Raw genomic sequence first — 24436 nt, 5'->3', positions numbered from 1 at the left:
GGGAATTGGCAGCCCTCGCACCTTTCAGTTCGCTGATGTGATATATTATTTCATTGCAGCACTTCAGCTTTGTGTCCTTGCCCACTGATGTGCTGGAAATCGAGGTGAAGGACAAGTTTGCCAAGAGCCGACCCATCATCAAGCGCTTCTTGGGAAAGCTGTCGATGCCGGTTCAGAGACTCCTGGAAAGACACGCCATAGGGTAAACTGCGACTCAGACCCCAGTATCACTAGGCTTCGGCCAGCTGGCTAGGGGAGGCCTGCAAGCTGCAACATTGATTATGTTGCCATATTCAATACTTACGCAATAGAGTAAAAAAATCTTAAGATACGGTGAATATTAGGGACATTTAATTAGATATGTGCAGCTTATGGCTTGTATGCAGCGGTGTGCATATAGACATGCTGTAAACTCACAAGCCAAAGGGAGCTGACACTTATGGAGCTACACACAGTGTGTCACACACAGTGTTCACACTCTTCATTCATGGCTCTGAGGACTAAACTGAAAATGTACATAAAGATTGTGAAGCAATCCCTGGCACACCGTGACCAAACTATATAACCATTTGCTTTGTAAATAACATACTGAATGGCTGTTAAAATAAAGCAACTCAGGAGGCTCCCTGGACTCCTTTGCCTATAACATCCCAGCCATCAGCTGGTTCTCTCCTCCCCTGCTGCCCTGGAGCCCTGACCCCCTCAGCTTCCTGTGGAAATATCACTACTGCCTTGAACCATTTAGGAGGTCCTGCCTATGCCCCCAGCTAGATATAAGCTATTTAAAGGCAGGACTATGCAATTACATGCTTTGTATCAACTGCAGTATCAATATTTTACATCACACAGGCTCAAAAAATATTAGTTGATAAAGTGGGTGAGAAACAAAGAAAAACAACCTGGAAAGCAAATGCGAAGCAATATTAATTTAATGTTTGTCTCCTTGTCTGACTATCTTTAGGCCTCCCTTGACTTCAGCTAGATTTGAGTTCAGGACCTCTCTCTTATGGTCAGAGTAGATTGACTTTGTAATATTGACCAAGGCCCTTTCTAAAAAAAACAAAATGTTATGGCTTATTCCATTTTTTCCTGTATAGAATGCTTTATTTAATGGATTTCTTAGGAACTTCAAATACCAAACCATGGTTTACCAAAGAAAAATACTAAGTAAGTTGATCATTGGGATATGTGCTGTTTGTTTCATAATGCTGGTGTTTTTTAGAAAGAAATATTACTAGCCAGTGATTTATCATTTTATTTGAATGTGAAAAATGAGTAAATGGAATGCACAGAATCATCTGAGTAACAAGTGGTTTGGGAATATCTTTGTTACCATTCAGCACACAGGATTTGTTAATTCCTGAAATGTTCCAAAGTAGTTACTCTTTCTATTTTGGCCAAGATAGGGGGCAGTGTACTCTGCTGAAGCTACATTGTTGGTGAAACTCTAAAAGCAAAGTTTCAGGTTGATTTCTCCTGGAAAATTTCTTTATAATTAAGAAATTTCTTTGAGGGGGCAGAGGGGATGGTACCAGAGTCCAGCATGGAGTTTCTGAGTCTCTATGTGAAACCCTGGAGTTGGTGCAACCAGAACTCACAGGCCACTGAACCTGGCCCACAAATCCTGCTTTGCTCCATTCTGCAGTAGGTCCCTTTCTGAAGCATTCTGCAGCATTCCACATCACTCCAGTAACCAGATAGATATAAATATATATACATAAAACAGTGCTGGCACTGTCCATGACTGTCCATGATTAAGGGTATATTTGGAAACTGTTAGCTTGTACAAGAAAAGCAAGCAAGATACCCATGTCTTTTTTTGGGTTGGGGTAGGGTAGTTAGATCACAAGTTGTCAAACTTTCTGTAAAGGGTCAGGTAGTAATTATTTCAGGCTTTGTAGACATTAGGTTCTCTGTCCCAACTACTCAACTCTGCCATTGTAGCATAGAGCAGCCCCAGACAATAAACTAATAAGCATGGCTGTGTTCCAATTAAACTTTTAGTTGTGGAAACTGAAGTTTGAATTTCATATGACTTTCACTCGTCACAAAATACTACTCTTCTTTTGCTTCTTTATGACGTAAATGTGTGAAAAGCTCATGGCTGTACCAAAACAAGTAGTAGGCCAGATGTGGCCCATGGGCTGACCCTGCTTTAGAATGTTTGATAAGGATTTTCTTAAAGTTTGTCATTGCTGTTGAGCAACTTTCCCACCTTCACCTCAGGATGGTCTCACATGCACCCAGGCAGATCATGTCCTATTATCAGGGCCTCCTTGGAAGTGCCTGTCTCTCCTTCTGGTATAGAAAACACTGTGTGATCTTTAAGAGGACAGGTACTAACCAGATCTGTAATGATGCCTATTTCCTTTTAGGGATAGGGTGGTCAGCTACACACTTGGCCGCAGGCTTCCAACAGATCATGTGAGTGGACAGCTGCAATTCCGATTTGAGATCACTTCCTCCATCCACCCAGGTATTTTCAGCACGAACTTCATGTCTTGTCCTAGCCTAGTGCCGTGCTGTGGTTCCCTTTTCTAAAATACAGTAACCATGGCACTTTGGTTGGAGTAGGGTAGACAGCAGCATGAGATTGACAGGGGGGCCAGCCTGGGTATGGAGCCGTGTCTTATTTATCGTTTTACTCCCAGCACCTACATAGGAGGTGCTCCGTGGATGTTTAATCATTGCATATGTGGACGAATGAAAGAGAAACATGAGTGAATGTGATTCATGTCATATTATTGAAGAACTACTATTGTACAATGGCTTTTACAATATCAGAGAAAAATGAAAAATATCAGTTGGACAGAAAACTTCAGAATCATCCAGTGTTGTTTTTGAAGCCCAGACATATTTCCAAGTAAGAATGATGAGATGCCTCATAATTCCACTTTTCTCCCATGACCCCTATTCTAAGTGTAGATCATGCTGAGAATTGGTTGGTCCTCCTGGACCACATTTATGAGGTGTGGTTAAAGCTAATGAAGTTTTCAGAGCTCAAAGGCTGGAGTTTATCACTGCCCACTCATTAAGCTCCAGCTGCACTTCTCTATGGCTGATGTACAATGCAGATTGTAAGAAAACACCCTGTTTTATCTTTTCAGACTCAGCCTTTTCTACATTCTGAGAATAAAACTGACTCTTCCTTCAGGATAGCAGTAAGGACAGCCTTACAATTAACTAGAGAGATTGTTTTTCTTCAATGAGAGAATTGCAGGAGTGTTAGAAGCAGGAGGTTTACATCTGGCAGGGGTCTGGTGGAGCCAGCAGCTGGGGGAAGGTAGAGGGAACCAGTGATTGCCTCTCCTTGCTGTGGAGACCATGTTTATTTTTCCATTGTGGTAACCTCACATGTTGGACAGTTCCTAGTCTGAGCCACTGAAGAGCTGTGGCTGGCTCCTATCACCTGGCCCCTTTCTTCTCTCTGGTTGCCTAAGAACTTGACTTAGCCATTCTGCCATCCTGATAGACCCAATCAGAGGAAACACACTCAACATTATAATTAGCCTTGCCTGGGTTTAGTGAGGAATTATACCCTTTCCTCATTTCTGAAATCTTCCATGTAGCAAACATTGTTGAGCCATACCTGCCATGTATCCAGAACTGGGGTAGCTCTAGGTTTTGGGTATATTAACCAAATAAATGAATTATCTTGAAACAGAATCCCGAAATATGTCCAGACTGCAGATTGTCACTAATAGAAGGAGAACTCATTCTTGCAGAATTTTTTAGCACAGCTTTGGCGGTAAGAAACACTCATCAACCCTTACATCCAGTATCCAAACTCAGACATCTCTCAGGATGGCTTGCATGTCGGCAGAGTACACGAATAGTCTAATGCCCTCCCTCTTCCAGAAGGAATGACATTTTCTTCTTGCCCACAGATGACGAAGAGATTTCCCTGAGTACCGAACCTGAGCCAGTGGAAATTCAGGGCAACCTGGTGGCGGGCAGCGGTGCGGAGCCCATTCACGGTGTGCCCGAGCCCTCCGGGAGCCCGAAGGCCGCGCAGCCCAGCGAGGGCAGCGCCGGAGACGCTGCAGGGGACGAGGGCTTGGCGCTTGCCACGCGGGCGGAGGACGCGGCAGGTACCACCGAGGCAGGAGACGACGGCGCGGTCTCTGCGGGACCTGACGGGGCTGGGGCGCCCCTGGGCGGGGGGCGAGAGGACGCCGAGCCCGCTCTCAGTGCAGAAGAGCTGGCCGAGCGGCTGGACCTGGGAGGGGAGGAGCCCCAGGCCGAGCTGCTGGAGGACGCGGGAGCCTCAGGCAGCCCCCGGGAGCCGGAGGCAGGGGACGCGGCGACGGAGAGCCGGGCTGGGGGCGAGGAGAACAAGGAGCAGGCGGAGGAAGAGGAGGGCGACGTGTCCGCCCTGGGGCAGGGCGGGGACAGGCTGCAGCTTCGGGCCTCTGCGAAGAGGAAGAGCAGACCGTGCTCCTTGCCGGTGTCCGAGCTGGAGACGGTGATCGCGTCGGCCTGCGGCGATCCCGAGACCCCGCGCACGCACTACCTGCGCATCCACACCCTGCTGCACAGCCTGCCCTCCGCCCAGGGCGGCGCCAACGACGACAGCGCCGAGGACGAGCCCACCCTCAAGGACGCCTCGGAGAAGGACGGGCTCAGCGAGGTGGACACGGTAGCTGCTGAGCCGCGTTCCCATGAAGAGGATGGAGAGGAGCCCGAGGGCGCCACGCCAGGCACGGCGCCCCCCGGCCACTCGGGCGTGGCCAACGGCACTGTCCCCGACGGCGACATGCTCCTCAGCACCGGGAGCGAGAGCGACTCCAGCCCCCGGCAGGGCGGGGACCACAGCTGCGAGGGCTGTGACACGTCCTGCTGCAGCCCCTCCTGCCACAGCTCCTCGTGCTACAGCGCCTCCTGCTACAGCTCCTCGTGCTACAGCGCCTCCTGCTACAGCCCCTCCTGCTACAATGGCAGCAGGTTCTCCAGCCACACCCGCTTCTCCTCCGTGGACAGCGCCAAGATCTCCGAGAGCACCGTCTTCTCCTCGCAGGACGACGAGGAGGAGGAGAACAGCGCGTTCGAGTCGGTGCCTGACTCGGTGCAGAGCCCTGAGCTGGACCCGGAGTTGACAAACGGCACAGGGCCGTGGCAAGACGAGCTGCTCGGCCCCACCGGGAGCGTGGCGATGACCGTGGATGGTCTGGAGTCCCCCGTGGCAGGGCCAAGCAATCGGAGAGAAGGTTAGACCTCAAACCTGATCAGAGTGAGAATAGGACCACCAGGGGGACACAGGCCTCACCAACATGGTTTAAACAAGAGAGGATCAGTCCCCAGTGGGGTTGCTGGGGCAATGTACACCTGTCCTGTACATGTATGTGTGCATGTGTATATGTGTATATCGGTATCCGTGACTATGACTAGCAGACACCCCTCAGATATATATATTATATATATACACACCAAAAATTACAACTAGTGCACACATGTGCGTGTGCATGTGTATGTGTGCATCTCTGTTTTAACTAATCACCAGAACTGGTTAGTGTACATGTTACCTTTCTAGTCGTGACAGCAACCAGATCACTAAGGCTAGTATCAAAAGGTACAAGCAGTAAATGATCGTCAACATTAGATGGATGCTTGTATAAATATCTGCTGACTTCCCAAAACATACTGAAGATTAGTAATAAATGTTAATACAAGTTGAAGAACATTGATTTTTACCTCTGTTTAGAATTTAACTAGTTTGTTTACATGTGGATATGTATAGCTACATGTATTTGTCATTATTTCTGTCTGGTGGTTAATTCTCATTATTGTTGTGTTTTTTTTTTATTCAATTTATTTAAACTTGAAAAAAAAAAGCAGTTGACCCATTTCTCCTACCCCTTATCCCGCATTTGGTTCTCTGTTCTCTTGAAAACTGTAGGACATTCATGAAAGAATTGAAGAAGACACAAATAAATGGAAAGATATTCTGTGCTCATGGATTGGAAGAATCAATATTGTTAAAATGTCCACACTACCCAAAGCAGTATGACAGATTCAGTGCAATCCCTATCAAAATTCCAAGAGCATTTTCACAGAAATAGAACAATCTTAGCATTCCATACAGAACCATCAAAGACCCTGAATACTAAAGTTATTTTTGGGAAGAAAAACTTGGAGGCCTCAACGCTCCCTGATTTCAAACTCTATTCCAGAGCTGTATAATTCACTATGGTTTGTTTCTGTTGTTCTTGTTGGTTTGTGTGTTTGATTGGGTTTTGTTTTGTTTTGACTATTTGGCTAATGGAAGGGAAAAAAGAGTGTGAATGCATAAATCACTCTGCTTCAAGTAAGATTCTAATCCCAAAGCTGCCACCAACTTTAGTTTTAAAATGTATTCTGTAGTTTAACCAAAGGCATTTCTTCTTAGTCATGTCTGAGGAATCCCATATAAATTTAATTTGCCTTTCCTCATTCAAAATTGGGAACCCTCTTCCAATCAGGTGATAGGGAAATGAGGGAAACAATTCAAAAGTCATGTAATGATATGAAAGAATTCAGTTATTTTCACAGAAGGAAGTATAGATTCTGCTATTTTTGCTTAAATTAGTAAATTTACTAAATTACTTTATTTAGCAAATTCTACTGCTTAAATTAGCCTCCAGACAAATATGGTGCTATTGTCTCTAGATTATAAGCTCATCAAGGGCCAGAACTATGTCTTCCTTATGTCTGAATTCTCAGCACCTAAACAAATGCCTGACACCTGACCTTTTCACAGGAACTGATGTAAGTAAGCACCAAAAAATAATCAAGTTTAAGAATTCAACAACACCCAGTTCTGCATTTCAGAGGAAAGGAGTGAGGGGAAGTGACACATGGGATAAAAAGAAGCGAGAAGCACAGGGAGGAAAATCTTAGTGACATACACGTGCAAGCGAGATTGGGATGGACTCGCTTTAACAAAGATATTTTCCAGTCCCTTCTTGTTCTGGGCTAGATGCTACATGCTGGGCCGAAAAAGGTGATCAGCATCAGACAGTGTAGGGAAGGTACTCAATGATTACAATAGAATTAAAAATAATCACATTATAAGGAGGTTTAGGAATACACACATAAAAGGGCACCACTAGGAGCTGGCAGGGATGTTTTGGACCAGAAGTCACAAACTTTTTTCTGAAAAAGGCCTGATAGTAAATATTTTAGGCTTTGTGGGTCAAGAGCAAAAGTCAAGCAACTATTCTCACCAAAAGTTATTTTTAAAACAGTTTTACACTGAAGAGTGTAATAACCATTCTTAGTTCAGAGTCATACAAAAAGAAGGCTGGATTCATATTTTGTCAACCCCTAATAGCCTATGGGGTGTGTTTTGACCACCATGCTGGGAGACAATCCACACATAGTTCACTGGAAATAGACTCAGTATACATTTCTATAAAAGCATGTTTTACAAACAAACAAAAAAACCACAGTCCATGCCTCTGAGGTACTAACAGTCCATCAGCTGCCCATGAGCTGCCCCCTTAACAGAGAAGTGTTTCAGGGCCATAGTGGAAGTCTTTGCAGGACTGTTCCTAAGGGAACTTCTAAATTCCTGAATTTGGCAGACTGTAAACTCAGAAAAGGTTAAGAAGTACCTGTGTGCTTTGTGCTGGTGGTCACAGGGGGCACGGGGCAGACTCCTGAGAGGGGCTGTTGACCTCATGAAGGTCGTGCATCCACTGGCAGGTGACTTCTGCATGGCCAGTTTCACTGTCTTGACAGTGAGTCACTGAGCTAATGGCGTCAGCCTTTGCCTCCATCCCTCCCTGGCACATGCTCAAAGAAAGCAGGGTTTCCACACCACCTGCCTGCTATGTGCCTGTGGGTCCTCTCCTTCCATGAGAATCACTATTGCCCCCTAACTGGGACTTTTAGGATTGCAAATTCTTTCACTAAGTTAGCCAAGGTAGACTTACGGTACCCATGCCCACACAACCCATGCCACCATTTATGGAAACTGGACTCTTTGTCTTCATTTAGATTGTTTTCCCTTTATGAACATGTCAACATAAAATAACATTTTAAAAACCTTTGGCAGATCAGATGAAAAGAGCAATCTATGAGCTCAGGCCCTGGAGTCAGGGCCCCTGGGTTTATATTCTGTCCCACTTCTTAGCCACAAGTTACCTGAATGCTCCATGCTGCATTTGTGTAAAGTGGGTGTAAATGTAGACTCTGCCTCAAAGGGTTATTGGTTTAAGCAAGATGATACGTATAAGTCTTTGGCCTCTCAGTGCATGATGGTTCTTCCAGGCAGATAAGCAGGGAGGCTAACTCTAAAAGTGGAATGTGTTTCCTTCTCAGAGGTTCTAGCGGGACTGCACACTTGCTTTGTGTTTGAGAGGAGGGTGATTGTGTGGAGCCACGGCCTCGTGCAGAACAGAACTGCTTGCTGCTTCTGTGCGCTCCCTCCATTCCGTGGCCTGAGCTGCATCAGTAACATCATTCCATTTGCTTGGGGTTCACAAGCAGGCGGGGTCAGCACCATTAACCCCGGCAGGCGACAATATTGCATTTCTACTAGCTTGGAGGAGTAATTAACCTGATTTGTTGAATTAATTATGAGAGGTAAGTTTGTTGTTTCTCTAAAGAACCTAAATTTAAAATACTGCAGCTGGTGACATAACAACCGTACCTACTGTACTTTCTTTGCTGACACAAAGCACATATAAAGACAAACATGGGTGTGGTAAACACAGCCCATCTTGTAACAGGAGTCAGTTCTCAGGAAGCTGTAGGCTGGCCTGAGGGGCACCTTGCCTCACATTTAGTCTCAGAGGACCCCAAGGATTTGAGTCACATACCAGGGTTTGCACAAGAAATCATGTTATATAGTCAACATTTAAAAGGACCCCTTGTTCCTAAGTACATCTCTGTTTTCATTTTCAAGTTAGTTCTAGTAATTATACTGCTAAATTACACCCACCTAACTTCTTTCCTAATTAATTTTTAAACTCAGTCCTCTGGATCTACAGTAAGAATAATTGCCCTTTCCATTTATGGGTGTTCTGGAAAATATTTTAAATTTGAGATCCCATGAAGCCTTAACCACTATCTTTCAGAGTTTCTCTCCCTTTTGATCCAAGGGAAAATGGAACCCTTGCTATTTGCATCAGCCATGAAGGGTTCAGGAAAGAGAAGGCATGACCATTGTCCTCTGGCTAATAGAGACTGTTGCAAGAAAGCCAGGATCTTGTGAGACAGAGGGACACCAGTCTGCATGGTGGCTCCCACATGGCCTGGGCCCATGTAGCTCTCCAAAACTCAAGAGTGTTTGTCTCTGATAATGTGACCAAACAGCAGGTGTTGCGGGCCTCCCACCCACACGGCCACTCTATAGGCAGTGTTACAGGACCTGAGGATATCATGAAACAGGAACACCATTTTAGAACATTGTTCAGTTTATTTAAGTCTGGCTAAAAATATTAGCTATGTCTATAATAATTGAGGCATGTATTCTGTGAGTATGTTTATCTCCAAAATTTCTCCATGTCCATCTGTCTTTTTCCTTCTCTCCCACTTCTGTGTTTTCCTGTCTCAGTCTTTCTGCCTTTTATCTACTTCCTTTGTCTCTTGTCCTTTCTCTTTCCAGAGCACCCTGGCTTATCTGATTTCTTCCTCAAAATAATCTGGAGCAATCATGAGACCCCACAGCTCCTCAACCACCACCCCAGCCTCTGGCTTCCATACTACAGAAATTTACCTTCTTGGCCCACCAGTTCCTAAACCCCATCTTGGAAAGGCACCGTCTACGAGTTTCATTCCAAAAGCAAAATCTGAAAAATGGTTTCTTGGAAGCCCTCGGATGAAACCTATCTAAATACGGAGCTATAATTTTGCACAGGCCTACCAAGCTCTTATGGGGCCTTATAAATGCTGCACTTGCCTCAAACAGGCCTGTTTCCTTGGCTGGGCCAAAGTTGGGCTCTGCTATTTTTCTTTTGTGCCCCTTTCTGATGTGTCCCTTTTCTGTCCCTTTCCATCAAGATTCAGGGGGTTATAGAGTCAGACCCTGATCCTACATATTGGTCTGTGTGATAGATCATAGTCATGAAGTGTTTGGCTATTTTCTTCGGGGTTAAAAAATAATAATTCCCTCTGTTCCCTCTTTTGTGAATGACTGTGAATGTAGCAAACTGACACAAAAAATAGATTTTTGCCCACTCTGGGGATTTCCTGTAGTCATTTGTTTTCCAGTCATGCTTTTCAATGACGTTGCCACAGCCGTGAGTGAACCTGAATGCCTTGACTATCTTGTCCATAGGTGAATGTCCTATACTCCATAATTCCCAGCCAGTAAGCCGGCTTCCTTCCTTGAGGCCCGAACATCATCACTACCCAACAATCGATGAGCCTCTTCCACCAAGTAAGCTTTAGTTTTTGAAATCTATATCCTAACTCTTCCTATCAAGTCTAAACAGGTCAGTATGAACTTGTATGTAAACATCCAAACTCTTTCCCAACTCCATGCCTTACCTGGTTATATCAAAAACCAATATGGCACCTACTGGAAAAACTGTTTGTTTTGTTTTGACTAATGGTTTCAGCATGTGATCTTGAAGAGATAACCCAGTATTTCCAGTGCCCCTCAAGTTTGGAAATGGAGACCATTTCTTTACAAGACTTTGACTAGTCCTTGCAAACTGCATGTGACCCTTAAGTCCCAAATCGTACTATTTTATACTTACAAGTTTGCAGTTCAAGATGGAATATTCCCATTGCTCTCCGTCAGATCTGTTATGTCACAAGTAACTCCATAAAATAAAATATTTCAATCAATCAGGACCCGTGAACTTGCAAGTTATACTGTAACTTGTATCAATAGCTAACAGCCTCAAATTTCTTCTCTGGTTCTTAAGGGTTTCCAGGCAAAATATCATCTTTAGGGAAAGAATTCCATATCATTTTCTCCTTGTAACTGTAGTATGTAATTAATAAATACTTGACTAGTCATTTGAACTTGGAAAAATCATTTACTCTCTCAGAGACTCAGTTTTCCTATTTGTGAAGTAAGGCTTTCATTTCCTCAGTTAGAGAAATGCTAGATTTGGACCTGGTAGTCTCTAGATATCATTCCAGCTTTAAACTTATACTACTCCATTATAATAAATTTGTAATGAGGAACTGACACCCCAGACATTTTATATTCACTTAGTGTCATGTACACTTACGAATTCTAGAATATCTCTACTTTGTTTTAGGCTTGTTTTTCAAGCAAAGGTAACCTTTAGGATTTGACACATTTTACAACTGCATGTCTTTCCAGGATGCAAGGAATCAATACCTCTTTCCATTCTTTTATCTGTGCTTACATTAAGAGGTTACAGTTTTCAAAAGGAGAAGTGCTTATTCATGGTAATATAATATATTTTATGTATACACCATTCTTCTCCTATTTAATTGCAGTTTACCAGTGAGAAAACAATGACTACCTTTAATATGTAGACATTTGAAAGGACCCCATATTTGTCTTCGGGGGTGCCAAGCCAAACATGATGTCCTTTAACTTTTGACACCTGATTTTGTTCTTTATTTAGACGTTGATTAATGGATATTTCATTAACGAAGAGTAATGTTTTAGTGTCACTATAGATACTTCCTATTTAGCACTTACCTGAGAAATATCTACAAGATGTTCTGTCCAGGAATGAAACACTTTCCCCACAACAAATAACCTATCAAAATGCATGCATGCATGAATTAACTGCCAGTCCATGCAAGAGTAATAAGTAGTTATATAGACAGATATTTTAAATAATTGAACATAAGTCTATTTTAAGGAATTACTTGATATAAGCTGCTTTCAACAATGAAAACAAATTTCTCCAGATAGGTTTTGCCCTTCTGTCCATGAGACACTGAAACATGCTAGAAAAGTTGGTAGTGAAGCCTAACACCTGAATTTTCTTAGATAATCTCAAATAGTACCTGGCTATCTTCACTACTGGCAGTCATTCATTCAACAAATATTCATTGAATGCTTACTCTGTGTGAGGTACTGTTTTGGGAAAGCAAAACAGATGAAGATCCCAGATTTCAAGGAGGTTACAGTCTAGTCTGACAGAGACAGTAATAAACAATAAAAAGAATAAATGAGAAAATAGTATAGCACATTAGATGGTCATAAGACCTATGGAAAAACAAAAGCAGGTTAAGATAAGGGGGATCTGGAGTGTGTGGTAGTGGCTGACCATACTTTAAATAAGGTGATCAAGTTGGCTTCGTGGAGGAGGCAGCACTTGAAGCTAGACTCAGAGGAGGTAAGAGATGTCCACATGAGTATTAGAGAGAGAGCTTTCTGAGCAAAGAGAAGAGCCTGCCTGATGGGTCTGAGGAGAAGCAAGGAGATCAGCGTGTCTGAACAAGATTTAGGAAGGGAGAAGTCAGAGTGCTGAGGTCAGGGAGATATTAGGAACCCAGAGCACACAGGGCCTCAGAGAACTCTTAAGGGCATCGGTGCTTACTTTGGATGACAGGGTCATGGTACGTTTTAAGCAGACAAGTGAAGATGTCTGACTTAGGTTTAAGAGATTTTCGGTGGTTGTGTGTTGGCACTAAATTGTGAAGGGGGAAGGATTGAAGCATGAGACAGAACATGAGGTATTGCCATTGAGAGATGTTGTGGCTAGAGCCGGGGGACACAGTGCAGGTATGAGGAATAGTCAGATTCTAGATATATACTTTGTAGTAGATTGACTGACAGATTGGATGTGATGTGTGAGAGAAAGCTAGGAGTCAAGAATGATGGAAGAATTTTAACCTAGAAGGATGGCATTGCCTTCAGCTGGGATGGAAGGGAAGGCTGCAGATAAACAGGTCTCAGTGGGAAAGATCTGAAACTTGGGTTTGATCATGTCGTCCTTGAGGTGTCATGCAGGTAGTGATGTCAGGAAGACCATTGGGATGAAGTTCAAGAGAAACATGGCATTGCATTTGTTAAAGTAAAAAAAAAAAAAAAGGACAATTTGACAGGGTTTTGTTAGCACAATAACTAAAGATACATTAGTAGGCTCTATATTGTTCTTAGATTTCATGGAAAATATATAATTTAGTGCATGATAGGTCCTTCAGTCACAAATGAATTATCCTAACTTGCCCAGCTTCATAAAGGGATTGTTTTCACGAATCTGTTTAGGCATCACAGTGTGCCAAATCCATGTGACATGCTGAGGCCTGAAGATCCATTTGGAAATTTTATCTTTGTCTAATAAGTGGAAGTACATTTTGTACAAAGTAACCCAGAAAACACACTTATAATCTCTAATTGCACTTAGCTATTATTTTCTGAATATTTATAAGAGTATATAATTAGGACTATGCATTCCATATGTTTAATGTATTGCAAAGGCCTTTCTGTCTTGTCCAATTTGCCTTGCTTTTCCATGAGTGATTTGGAAATATTGAAACTTGCAGAGAGAAACTATTATCAGTGCACGATTCTCTAGCATTTGTCCTTGGAGACTTTATGAGACTGGGCTTTGCCTTTGAAGGAAGCCTTCTTTACTGTGGGCACCTGGAAGGCAGGACACATGTCACTCAGCTGTGGAATTCCTCAGGACCTGGAATAGTTTCTAGTTCAGAAGGGTGCGCAGAGGAGTTTGTTCAGGTGAACTCAACGGCACCATACTCTTCACAGATTGATGCTCATTCCTTGCTGGGTGACAGTCACATTGGGATCAAGAGAAAAGCTGTCCAACTGCAACTAGTAGTTACACATAAACACAATTTCATCAGTGAGCTGATTAACATTTACAGCTAACAGTTGACAGCTGAATTATCTTGTCCTCAGTTTTAATCAAAACCTTCTAGAATATAGTTACACATTTTTCCTTCAATCTGCTCATTAATTACATTGGGTGCCTTCTGGTGTTTTCACTTTTATTGGGTATTCTTTGGCAATTCTTCAGGTCAACGTCAGACAGAAGCCACATTGTTCACAGGTATTCCATGTACCTATAAACCATAAATACACCAAATATACCGAGGTTTTCATTTTCAGAAATTGAGTTGCTATGTCATTGCCTGAATGATAATTTTTCAATACAATTGTTAATATCTGACCTACTCCCCAAAGCTATGACTTTTCTCACTCTAAAGGCTGGTTTTCCTCTGTTTGCAGTCATTTTTGCTTTTTCTTTAGTCTAATGCATTTTTCAGCATACTTACCATGAAGCTGTTATTTCCACCACATCTTACATGTGGACTCTAAAAGCTCGGCCCATTTCTGTACAGCCCACGCTGCCCTTCCATGTTAAGCTCAGATACGCATATACTGCTCCAGCCCTCTCAGTTTGGAACACTTTTTCGCCCACTCCACCCGCCCCAGCCCCTACGTGTATGATGTAGTGTATCATCTATGCTTCTATCTTTTATTTTTGTTTTTTTCTTTTAATTTGAAAAGTGAAGGAACTTATCCATGGGCTCCCTCTACTGTTCAGGATGGTTATTTATCAACAAAAAGGTATTTAAAAGCTTGAAGTTTGGTTAGTAATTGTGACTGGTTCCGCTGGTTTTCACCAGAAGATATTTGGCAGCCACAGGTGGGTTGAATATATGCCGTGAATTTACAACTTTTCAAAAGGACAGTTTAAAACCATAGGTATCAAATTCTCCTTTTCTCCCTCTTAAGAGGAATGGTCATCAATGAAAGTTGCTAAGTTTTAGACAGAGGCCATCTAAAGTTACCTGGACAGTGTTTCAGAGCTGTAGTTCGTATGAGGGCCGTTATTCCCTCCCTGACTAGTCACCCTCTCTCTGATTTAGCAAAGAGAGCACCTCCCACATGAGGGTCACCTCTCACTGGGGGATCTCCAATCTTCCAGCTGTCATCTGAGTAGCAACAAGATTGAGAGGATGGAAGTTTTTCAGAAATAAATTAAACGTTAGACTTTCTCTGCAAATATTATTAGAATTTTAACATGGGTCTTATTTGAGGAACCACAGTTACTGTTCAAAATGGCCCAGCAGAGGATCTGAGTCCATGGGCTCTCTTCTGGATTGTCAACTCCATGCCAGTGCTTCAGACATCTTAGCAAGTGCTGTGGGCCGTGTCTGGCCTTCAGCAAGTAGCCAACCGTGAGTTCTGCCTGCAGAAGACCTGAAAGTGGTATGTTTCACATGGATCAGTAGTTGTCTTTGATTTTTCTTTTTGCCTTTTGTTACACACTAGACTGGGAAGCTCGCATTGACAGCCATGGGCGAGTCTTTTATGTGGATCATGTGAACCGAACGACCACCTGGCAGCGTCCAACAGCGGCAGCCACCCCCGACGGGATGCGGAGATCAGGGTCCATCCAGCAGATGGAGCAACTCAACAGGCGGTTGGTGATCAGCATGCAGTGAGCCCCTAGAAACCACAGTGAAAGGAGAATGGTAGCTAAAGAAACCCCCTCGTACACTCTTCTGCCCAGATTGTAGGAGACCAGAAAATAATTATGTGTTTTAAGAAACCCATCCATAGTAGGAATGTGGAAAACAAGATTTAGAATTTGGTGGCAGAAAATAAGCTAAACCTGAGTGTCATTTGATAATGGAGAATCCTCTGAACTTCTTGATGGCCCAGGCTTGCAAACAGGTATTCTTAACCAAGGGCCCATGGACAACCACCCGCCCCACCCCAAGCCAGGTACTCAGTGAGGGTGTCAGCTTCCATGAACTCTCCAGAAATTGTATGCAAAATTATACATGGATGCATATTTTTCTGTGAGACTGATCCATATCTGTTGTAAGACTCTCAAGAGGATACAGAAGTCAAACAGTTGAAAACATTCCAAGAATATTGCACAGAATACTAAAAGCTGTCTGGGGAAAAAAACTCTCTAATGAGTAACTGTATTCATGTCCACCTTAGTCCCATAATTGCTGAATTCTCAGAAATAATTATTCTTCAAAGCTTTTATCTTAGAAAAAGAAATGTTTGAAAACAATTTTGAGAATTGTTTTAATATAAAGACTGTTTTGTCTAAAATCTAGACCCTTACTAGTGAACTTATAAAGATGTCATTTTGTTTTTAACATGCAAATGAAACCCTACATTGCATCTCTCCCATGCTATAAGCTAGTATAAGCATCATATCCAACATCTTGCTTCTCAAACGCCAGGAAGGTGGCTTTGGGATACTTTTAAGTAACCAGTAATGCAGACTGAAGACTCAACTTCAGTTGTATCCACATGCCATCTTGTTAGTATGACATAAAGGAAAGGTTAAGAAGGACTACAAAAAATACAGAACTGGATTTGGGGACATCCCTACAAATAGCAAATGTCATTTGAAAGTTAGCTGTATCAGTCAGAAAAAAAAAAGTACACAATTTAGTCCTATTAAAACTACCCAGAGACAATTGAACTTCTTGTTACTCATTTAAGTTACTGGTCACAGAGAGGAGCATGCTTCAAGATTTTTTTATGGCTTGAGCATTTTGAAGACATTTGCTTTCCATTTATTCCCATCAGTACCCGAGTGTTTAGCTCATTAATAAGAACCAGAAAGGATTTTACTGACAGCAAATTTCTCTACAATCATTCCTACAGAAAGCATTACAAGGAAGATAACTGGTGATAACCCAGCTTTCGATACAAATGCACCAAAAATCCACGGGACAGTGCTTTGTGGTGTTTGCAACAAAATTCCTATAACTAAAAATGTGGGGACACAGCAAGCTTATTAATGGAGGCTAAGAAATAAGGACAGTGACAGCATCATCTGCTTATGAGAGGTGCAGTTTGATTAGTAAAAAAACAAATTGGAAACAGAAGTGAGCAGGTTGACCTGTGACATAAAAATCCATGAAAGTTCATGGCATTCAGGTTGTATAATATAAAAATTAGGCCAAATCCATCCTGAACCAAGCCTCTGGAGAAGTTTTGCAGGCTCTGATGTGTAAATTCCTGTGGCTTCCAGTGGAGCTGAACACGCTGGGAGAGGCAGCCTTCGCTGACTAGCAAGTTGTGTTTGCTGTATCCATCTACACGGATAGAAAGAAAAGGAATTTAGCAGTTTAAGAATGCGCTTATCTCTTGTGAAAAAACCTGCTTAGGGAAGATCAGATGACCTTGAGATAAGTATCAGGCTCTTCTGTACTTATCTTAAACTATTGCTTTCAAGCATTTAGTTTTCTGAGACTTGGTGTGAAGCGGCAGCTACAGGAAATGTACTGCCAGACTTATCCATCACAGATATGATCACACACAGGGTCGTGTTTTGATAACCTGCAGTTACTGGGAGAAATTGACAATGATCACTGTCCTGCAGCAAAATAGAAATATTTCTCAGGGCTGGAAGAAGGTGTGACAGGAAAACTTGTCCTTTCTTCCCTTCTAGGTTCTTCGGGGGTGGGGGGTGCTGCTTTAGACATAAACAGATTAACAGGAGAAAAGCAAATGCAATTTCACATGTATGGAGCTCATAGAAATAGGGTAGTCAAAGAAGTGACCAAAGCAGGCAGTTTTTGTGCTTTTTAGACAAACAAAAAATTTGTGAGAAACTGACAAGGCAAAGAAGTTTGGACTTGAGGTAGGAAATTAGTAAAGAAGTAACAAAGTCTGTTTATGCAGCCTCCCTGGCCCAGAGACATGACTAGTGATGAGGATGCCTTCTCCCCCCAAGGTGTGTGTGGGGCCCTTCACAGGGGGAGCCTATTCCCTGTTTTTAGGGGGACAGAGGAGTGTCAGCACGCCCTTCTTGCTCTGGCTGTTAAGTAACCTTAATTCAAAGTATCACTACTCCAGAGCAGCCTATTTTGGGGCAACCTGCCATGGAACCCATCAAAGGAGTTTCCCTTGACCTCTGAGAGGGTGATTGTGAAAATCAAATGCGTTTGTGCAAGGAAACACTCCCTGCGAGATGCAGAGTGCACAAGAGCAGCGTGCGGTGCCCATTCAGACTTGGCCATTCCCCAGATACAGTGCACCCTTCCCAGCCTTCCCGGCTCTGCCACACACTCCCACTGCAGGGAAATCCCTCACCGCTTGCCTTCCACCCAGTACACATCTCCGTCCTGCAAAGGCCCAACCTGAAGGTCCTATGATCCTGGAACCTCCCAGGAACAGTCCACACAGCGCCACGCTAGGATGGGTGGTGGCTGCCTCCTGCCACAGTCCTTACCTTCTGAACTCATTCTTGGTGCAGCCCCTCCCAGTGCCAGAGTTTACCAGGACTCAGTACAAAACCGTCTCCTGCATTCATTCCTGCACTCTCAGAATATCGTGACCTAACTAACTCTACCTCTACAAATATTACTGAGCAAGCAGAAAATACAACATGTATTCTCCTTTTAAATAATCAACTGAAGTTGATTTTTTGGTTATTCAGATATAACTAGTACAGTATTGAAAAAAAGGTTTAAATGGGAAAAAAAGGATCTACAATCCTACTTCCTAAAGCTTTTCAAGAAATTTTGTCTTCAATTTCCCTGTGCATGCTCAGGCCTTGCATAGTTATAATACCAATATGTAGTTAGTGTTAGATTCGTTTTTCACCTACTATATTACAAGTGTGTTTACATTGCTGTAGTGTTAAGACAATCATTTAAATGGTTGTATAGTATTCCAGTCAGTGGATGTAATTTCCTTGACTTAGTTTACCATACAGTGTGATGTTTTGGTTATTGTGTTTCATCAGTATTTTGGATAAGGCCCAAAGGCCTGTTAGTATTGCGATTGTCTTCCAGTAGAGCGTTTCCTTCGGGTTATGTTCCCAAAGGGCAGGCCGAGGGAGATCAGCGTGACTTGGTATCTGATATCACTGCCTACCCAATGTTTTCTAAAGTGGTCCCGGGGTCTCACTGCCAGCAACAATAGCTTCACTTCCTTCGCAGCTTTTGGTGTGTTTTGCTGACTTAAGAGGTGCTCCTGGTGTTTTCCTGCTTCCTCTATTTCCCTTCTTGGAGGGTCAACTTTTGTTTTCATGAGCTCTTCTCATGCCAGCTGTAGCTCCTCCCATGAGAATGATCTGTTCTTGGGCTTTGGTGGTTTGGTTTGGTTTGCAGTGGTTGGGCATGGCTTGGGAAGGCTTTTTTTTTTCCATGTTTGGTTATCTCTGTGTTTGTATGTTCCTCTGTGTGTGTATCCATTTACAAATTAGACAGTCCAGCTGATTTTCTTACCAATTTTCATTAACTCTTTAGGTGATATAAATATTTAAACCATTACTGCAAAAAAAAAAAAAAATGTAAGGGAGGCCATTGAAGGATAATTTGAGATGAACAGGAGACACCCAGCTTTCTGACTCCCTCTCTCATCCCTAAATAGAGAGAGCCTCTGAGGCTGACCGAGTGACCCCCTCCACAAACCACTATGTGTCCTGCTTCCCCAAAACTGTCCCTGCACTTCAGCAAAGACCAGGGGTGGGAACTGGAGCCTGGGAGCTGAGGCTGCCGACTCAGTAAGGCATGAGATAGGCAAGGCCCCACTGAAGCAGGTTGTGGGATTGTTGACACTTCTACGGTCAGATAAGACTGTATTTACTCAAAAAATTCTTTCCTGTCGTGACTGCACTTTGGGAACACAAAGAGAGGCTACAACTTGACATTTGTCTAAGCCCTATTCCAGGCATTCATTGCTGAGTAATGCACCACCCAAACTTAGTGGATGAAATGGTAATTTATTAGTATCATTATCCCTATTGCTCATGGTTCTCTTGGTTGACTGGGTTCAGCGAGGCAGTTCCATCTCAGGGTTATGTCCTGGCTGCAGTGAGAGGGTGGCTGGGGCTGCAGCTCAGCCCTCACATGTCCGGAGGTGGATGCTGGCTGTGGGCTGGACCTCAGCTGGGGCTGTCAGGCAGACGTCTGCACCTGGACTTCCCCACAGCCTGGGCCTCCCACAGCACGGCCACTGTGCTCCATCACAAACTGTCTCTTACATTATCTTCTATTAGTCAAGGTGGCCACAAGACCTTCCCCAGATCAAGGGAAGGGGACATTGATTTTACATCCTAATAGGAGAGTAGTGAGGTGCTAGAAAAGCCTGTGGGATTAAAGGTTTCGTTGAGCCATTTTTGGAACATGCGACCTGCCATGAGCCGTTTGGGGACCCGTCCCACAGCAGTGCCCATGGTCTTCAGCAGGCCCACCCCTCCCCTGTCAAGGTTACACACTCAAGCAGCGGCTCACTGGCCCCCCTGTCCCTCCCACGTGGGGACATTCCCTGAGTTCCAGCAGGGACAGCATCACACAGAGCCATCCTTTGCCTCAGACCTCCCCGCCACAGGCGTGCTGAAGGGGTAAATAAACACAGCTCTTGGTCTCTGTAATTCCTGGCTTGTTCCTGCCCCATGACCCATTTTCCTGTAAAAGGCCATCTCTGCTCTGCCTTGCAGTAACTACTGCAGGCAAAGGTGTCTTCTGACAGGTGGCAGGAGTGAGTGGCTGAGTCTCTTACATAAAATGAAACTTAAAGAAAGCCCCACACTGGTGACTCTCAAACCTAGATGTAGATAACATTACCTGAAAAACTTGGTACAAGTGCAGACTTCAGTTTTGCCTTGATAGCCAAAATTATAATCTTCATCCAGAGGATTCTCTTGCAAGTGGTCTGGAGACTACACTTGAGAAGGAAAGTCCTCTTCAAAGCCAAGGTGACTGGCGTTCGGAAACTCTGCCACCGTGGACCGTATCTGTGTTAACAGTGTGGCCCGCCTGCCCCCATGTTGGGCTGTGCTTGGAGACCTCGTCGTTCACTGCTACCTGGACACTCATCTCCTACTCTTCTTCACACCTCCTCCACCCCCACAGCTCTTTCCTGGGCACAAGAGCCATATGGCAGCATTCTCCTGAACTTGTCATGTGCATGACCTTAAATACCTCCAAATCAACGTCCAAATCCACTCCTGAAACTCCCCTCCGCTCCCCACCCACCCACCCACCTCCTACACGCTCCCTTCCAGGATTGACAATTCCACTTTCCAGCCACCTGGTCTAAACAGAAGCCTTGAACTTCACAATTGTCTCCACCCTTTTCTTCAACCTCCATATCCAGCCAGGCCCCAAATCCCATTGAGCCTACATACAAAAATCATTGCAAATTCTGCTGCTAAATATCTCTTGAATTCAGCCTCTTCTCCCTTTGCCCTGTGCTTTGAGGAAAAGGGAAGCTAAAAAGTCATGTGCCTCAGTAGGCTCAGACATTAGGCAAAAGAATGGCCACCTGGTTGGGAGGCTGGGGTGTCAGAAGCAGAGCAGAGCCAAGAGAAGTAAGACAGCCAGACGGATGCCTGCAAAATAGAATGGTTTAGGCAGAGCAGGCTATCAAGGGAGGTTTAAGACATTTCTGTGAGTCTTTTGAGGACAGATGTAGGAGATCTTGGTATCTCTGCAGTGTGGGGGTGCTTCTCTCCCCTGGCAGCATGCTCCAGAGCCAGTGTGATCCACCACCCCGGCCTGGGCCCATGCCTGTACCACCGCCAGCCTGGCTGTTGCAGTGCCCCAGACTCCACGCTCTCCTCCAGTGCCTGTACCTCTGGACAGGGGTCACCATTCTCTGTATCACTGAACTGTCTCTTCCAGCAGCTGCCCAGCTACCCGGTGGTGTTCAAAGCTGGTCCCATGATCAGCAGCATCAGTGTGACCTGGGAACTAGCTATAAACCACCCCCAGGGCTGCAGAGTCTAAGACTCTAAGTGGGGCCGTTACATGATTCTGACACAGCTCAGGTTGGAGAAGCTGTGCTTGGAGGGTAACATGCAGATTGCTGCCAGTCCGTCCCGCTCAATGCTGCTCCCCAGCAATTTCACACTTAACCTCAAAATGAAAGTACCTTAGGTGCTTTCCCATCTGCATACCCTCACCTCTTTCACGTCTAGCTTTTCCACATTGCTAGAGCCCCTCCCCTCTTTGCTCGGTCTTGACTGTGTGTGTTCAGAGGGTGATTTCGTACTCTAGTCTCCTTTTTGATCTGAACGTCTAGCACACAGCCTAGGCACACTGGAAGATTTAGTAAATAATTAGTAAGTACTCAGCAAGGTGACTGCCTGGCTGATGGACTGGCCAGTTCCCAAGCTGGGAAGAAAAATCAGAGGAGCCTCCCAATGACCAGGAAACCTGTATCTGTCTGCCAGCTTGCTGTTGCTGTGTGATATCTCCACAAACTGCCAGTCATATCTATTAACTGCCAAATAAAAACATGTAAGAGTATGACACTAGTTTGTAGACTTCATACCGTAACGTAGAAGTAATTTGATAGCTTAGTTGTAATGTTTTAAGTTGCTTCCTACCCCATTATTTTAGGTTTAGCCCAATTTGGTTTCGTGCAGGGCAGAGGTGGTTTTTTATGGGTAGCTACTGTTTGGGTTGATATTTTTAAAGACACCATACTCTAAACTCATCATAGATTACAAATCAAAATGAAGTCAGATCATCCAGAGACCCTTGTCTTGCTTATTGTTTTGAGTGTCCTTTGGGAATTTTAAGCATTTCTCTCCTGACATTCAAGACAATTCTCTACACGTGTCCCCAGTTATCTGCTGCAGAGCATCAGCCAACAAACAAAAGTTAACTCCATCTTTCCATTTTCTGATGCAAAGGTATCAGAATATTCAGAGAACCATCGCAACAGAGAGGACTGAAGAAGATGCTGGCAGCCAAAGTTGTGAGCAAATCCCCACGGGAGGCAGCGGTGGAGGTGGTGGGAGTGACTCAGAGGCCGAATCGTCTCAGTCGAGCTTAGGTATGAAAGGAGGGGTCCCCAGACTGCTGGGGTGGTGGCCAGTGGCTGTGTGACAGAGGGTGTGAGCCCCTCTCCTACCTTGTGGGATGGCACTGCGCCTCGGGGTAAAGAGGGTCAAGGAGTGGATGAGGTTAGGGTGGAGGAGAAAGAAGTCTGGTGCCAGCAGCACAAAACAAACAAGTTTCCCACCAGGAACGTAAATGGGAAGTGGATTCACAGTGGAGAGAACTTGTACATTGAGGCAGTTTTTTCAGTGGCTGAATCATTTCTTGTTAAGTACATTTGTTGGTGTCCTAAGGATTTACCACTTATAAATAACCATAGAATAAATATTCACGGTTGACTTCAAAGGGGCCACATGCCAACACTAAGAATAATTATTTGTTTGCATTGAGAATTAAATACAATCCCCCTGGGGGAGGAACCCACGAATAAAGAGGTTTTCCGGGGAGCTATGGTTTGGCACTCTGCCTGAGAGCCTTTTTACCAAATACTGTAGGTGAGGCATCCCCCAGGAGGCTGGCATTCATTTCTTTCAATTTGCCTGAGTAAAACTCAGATGAGAGTGTCCAAAGGGCACAGGAGGTGGGCTTCTGCTTTTTAGATCTGTAGTAACCTAAGATTATCACAGTGACATCCTAGTAATCCACTTCTTTTTCAGTGGGAAATGCTGGCTGACTGAAGGCTCAGAGAAAAGGCTGAGCAAGCAGGCACACGTTCCCAGCCCTGCTGGGCTCTGCTCTCTCCCGCACTGTGGAGAGTGGCATTCACAGGCAATCTTTACATGCCTTTAACACACGTGCCCCAGCAGTTGTGATTGCCTCCGTCCTGTTCGTTTTACCAGATATACCAACTGAACTGACAGTTAGGTTTTTCTTTAATAATTTGTCTGTTTGGCCTCTGAGAAAGATGTGGTAATAAAACATGGTGAAAGAAGGGACAGGAAATTTATTTCTGGATTTGGTATTAGATCCATTGGCATCTGCTGTGTAACAAACCACCTCAAAGCTTAATAGCTTAAACTCATAACGTTGCATTTTTCCCAGTCCTGCAGGTGGGCCATGAGCTGAGCTCTGCTGGGCGGATAGTCAGGTGCCCCTGCGCTCAGGCACACATCTTGACCTATCAAATCAGCCTCGGCTGGCTGGCCTGAGGTGGCCTCAGTTGCCGCAGCTTGTCCTACACTGTGACTCCTCATCAGATCAGTGTAACTCCTGGTACTATCACTATGACTCCCAGTCCTACACTATGACTCCTGGTCCCACACTGTGACACCTGGTCCCACACTGTGACACTTGGCCCCACACTGACACCTGGCCCCACACTGACACCTGGCTCCACACAGACACCTGGTCTCATACTGTGACACCTGGCCCCACACAGACACCTGGTCTCATACTGTGACACCTGGCCCCACACTGACACCTGGTCCCACACTGTGACACCTGGTCCCACACTGACACCTGGCCCCACACTGTGACACCAGGTCCCACAATGACACCTGGTCCCACACTGTGACACCTGGCCACACACTGACACCTGGTCTCACACTGTGACACCTGGTCCCACACTGACACCTGGTCTCACACTGTGACACCTGGTAGCACACTGATACCTGGTCCCACACTGTGACACCTGGTCCCATGTTGTGACACCTGGCCCCACAATGACACCTGGTCTCACACTGTGACACCTGGGCCCACAATGACACCTGGTCCCACACTGACACCTGGCCACACACTGTGGCACCTGGCCCCACACTGACACCTGGTCCCA

General features: G+C 44.5%; 1 protein-coding gene across 4 annotated transcripts in view; it reads left to right on the top strand.

Moving 5' to 3' along the window:
- The window catches only part of HECW1 (HECT, C2 and WW domain containing E3 ubiquitin protein ligase 1), a 374060-nt gene that overhangs the window by 265404 nt on the left and 84220 nt on the right, over window positions 1-24436 (top strand). For 3 of the 4 annotated variants that reach the window (XM_036918894.2, XM_036918893.2, XM_036918897.2), the window contains 6 exons: window positions 60-202; window positions 2376-2476; window positions 3888-5207; window positions 10262-10363; window positions 15167-15317; window positions 22518-22660. In XM_036918894.2, the coding sequence (XP_036774789.2) occupies window positions 60-202; window positions 2376-2476; window positions 3888-5207; window positions 10262-10363; window positions 15167-15317; window positions 22518-22660 (1960 nt within the window). The remainder of the gene's footprint in view (window positions 1-59; window positions 203-2375; window positions 2477-3887; window positions 5208-10261; window positions 10364-15166; window positions 15318-22517; window positions 22661-24436) is intronic. The other variant, XM_057504386.1, reaches the window with a different exon arrangement.

This window comes from Manis pentadactyla, chromosome 7, assembly GCF_030020395.1.
Source record: "Manis pentadactyla isolate mManPen7 chromosome 7, mManPen7.hap1, whole genome shotgun sequence".
NCBI classification, from domain to species: domain Eukaryota; kingdom Metazoa; phylum Chordata; class Mammalia; order Pholidota; family Manidae; genus Manis; species Manis pentadactyla.
This window is presented reverse-complemented; position numbering and strand designations above follow the sequence as displayed.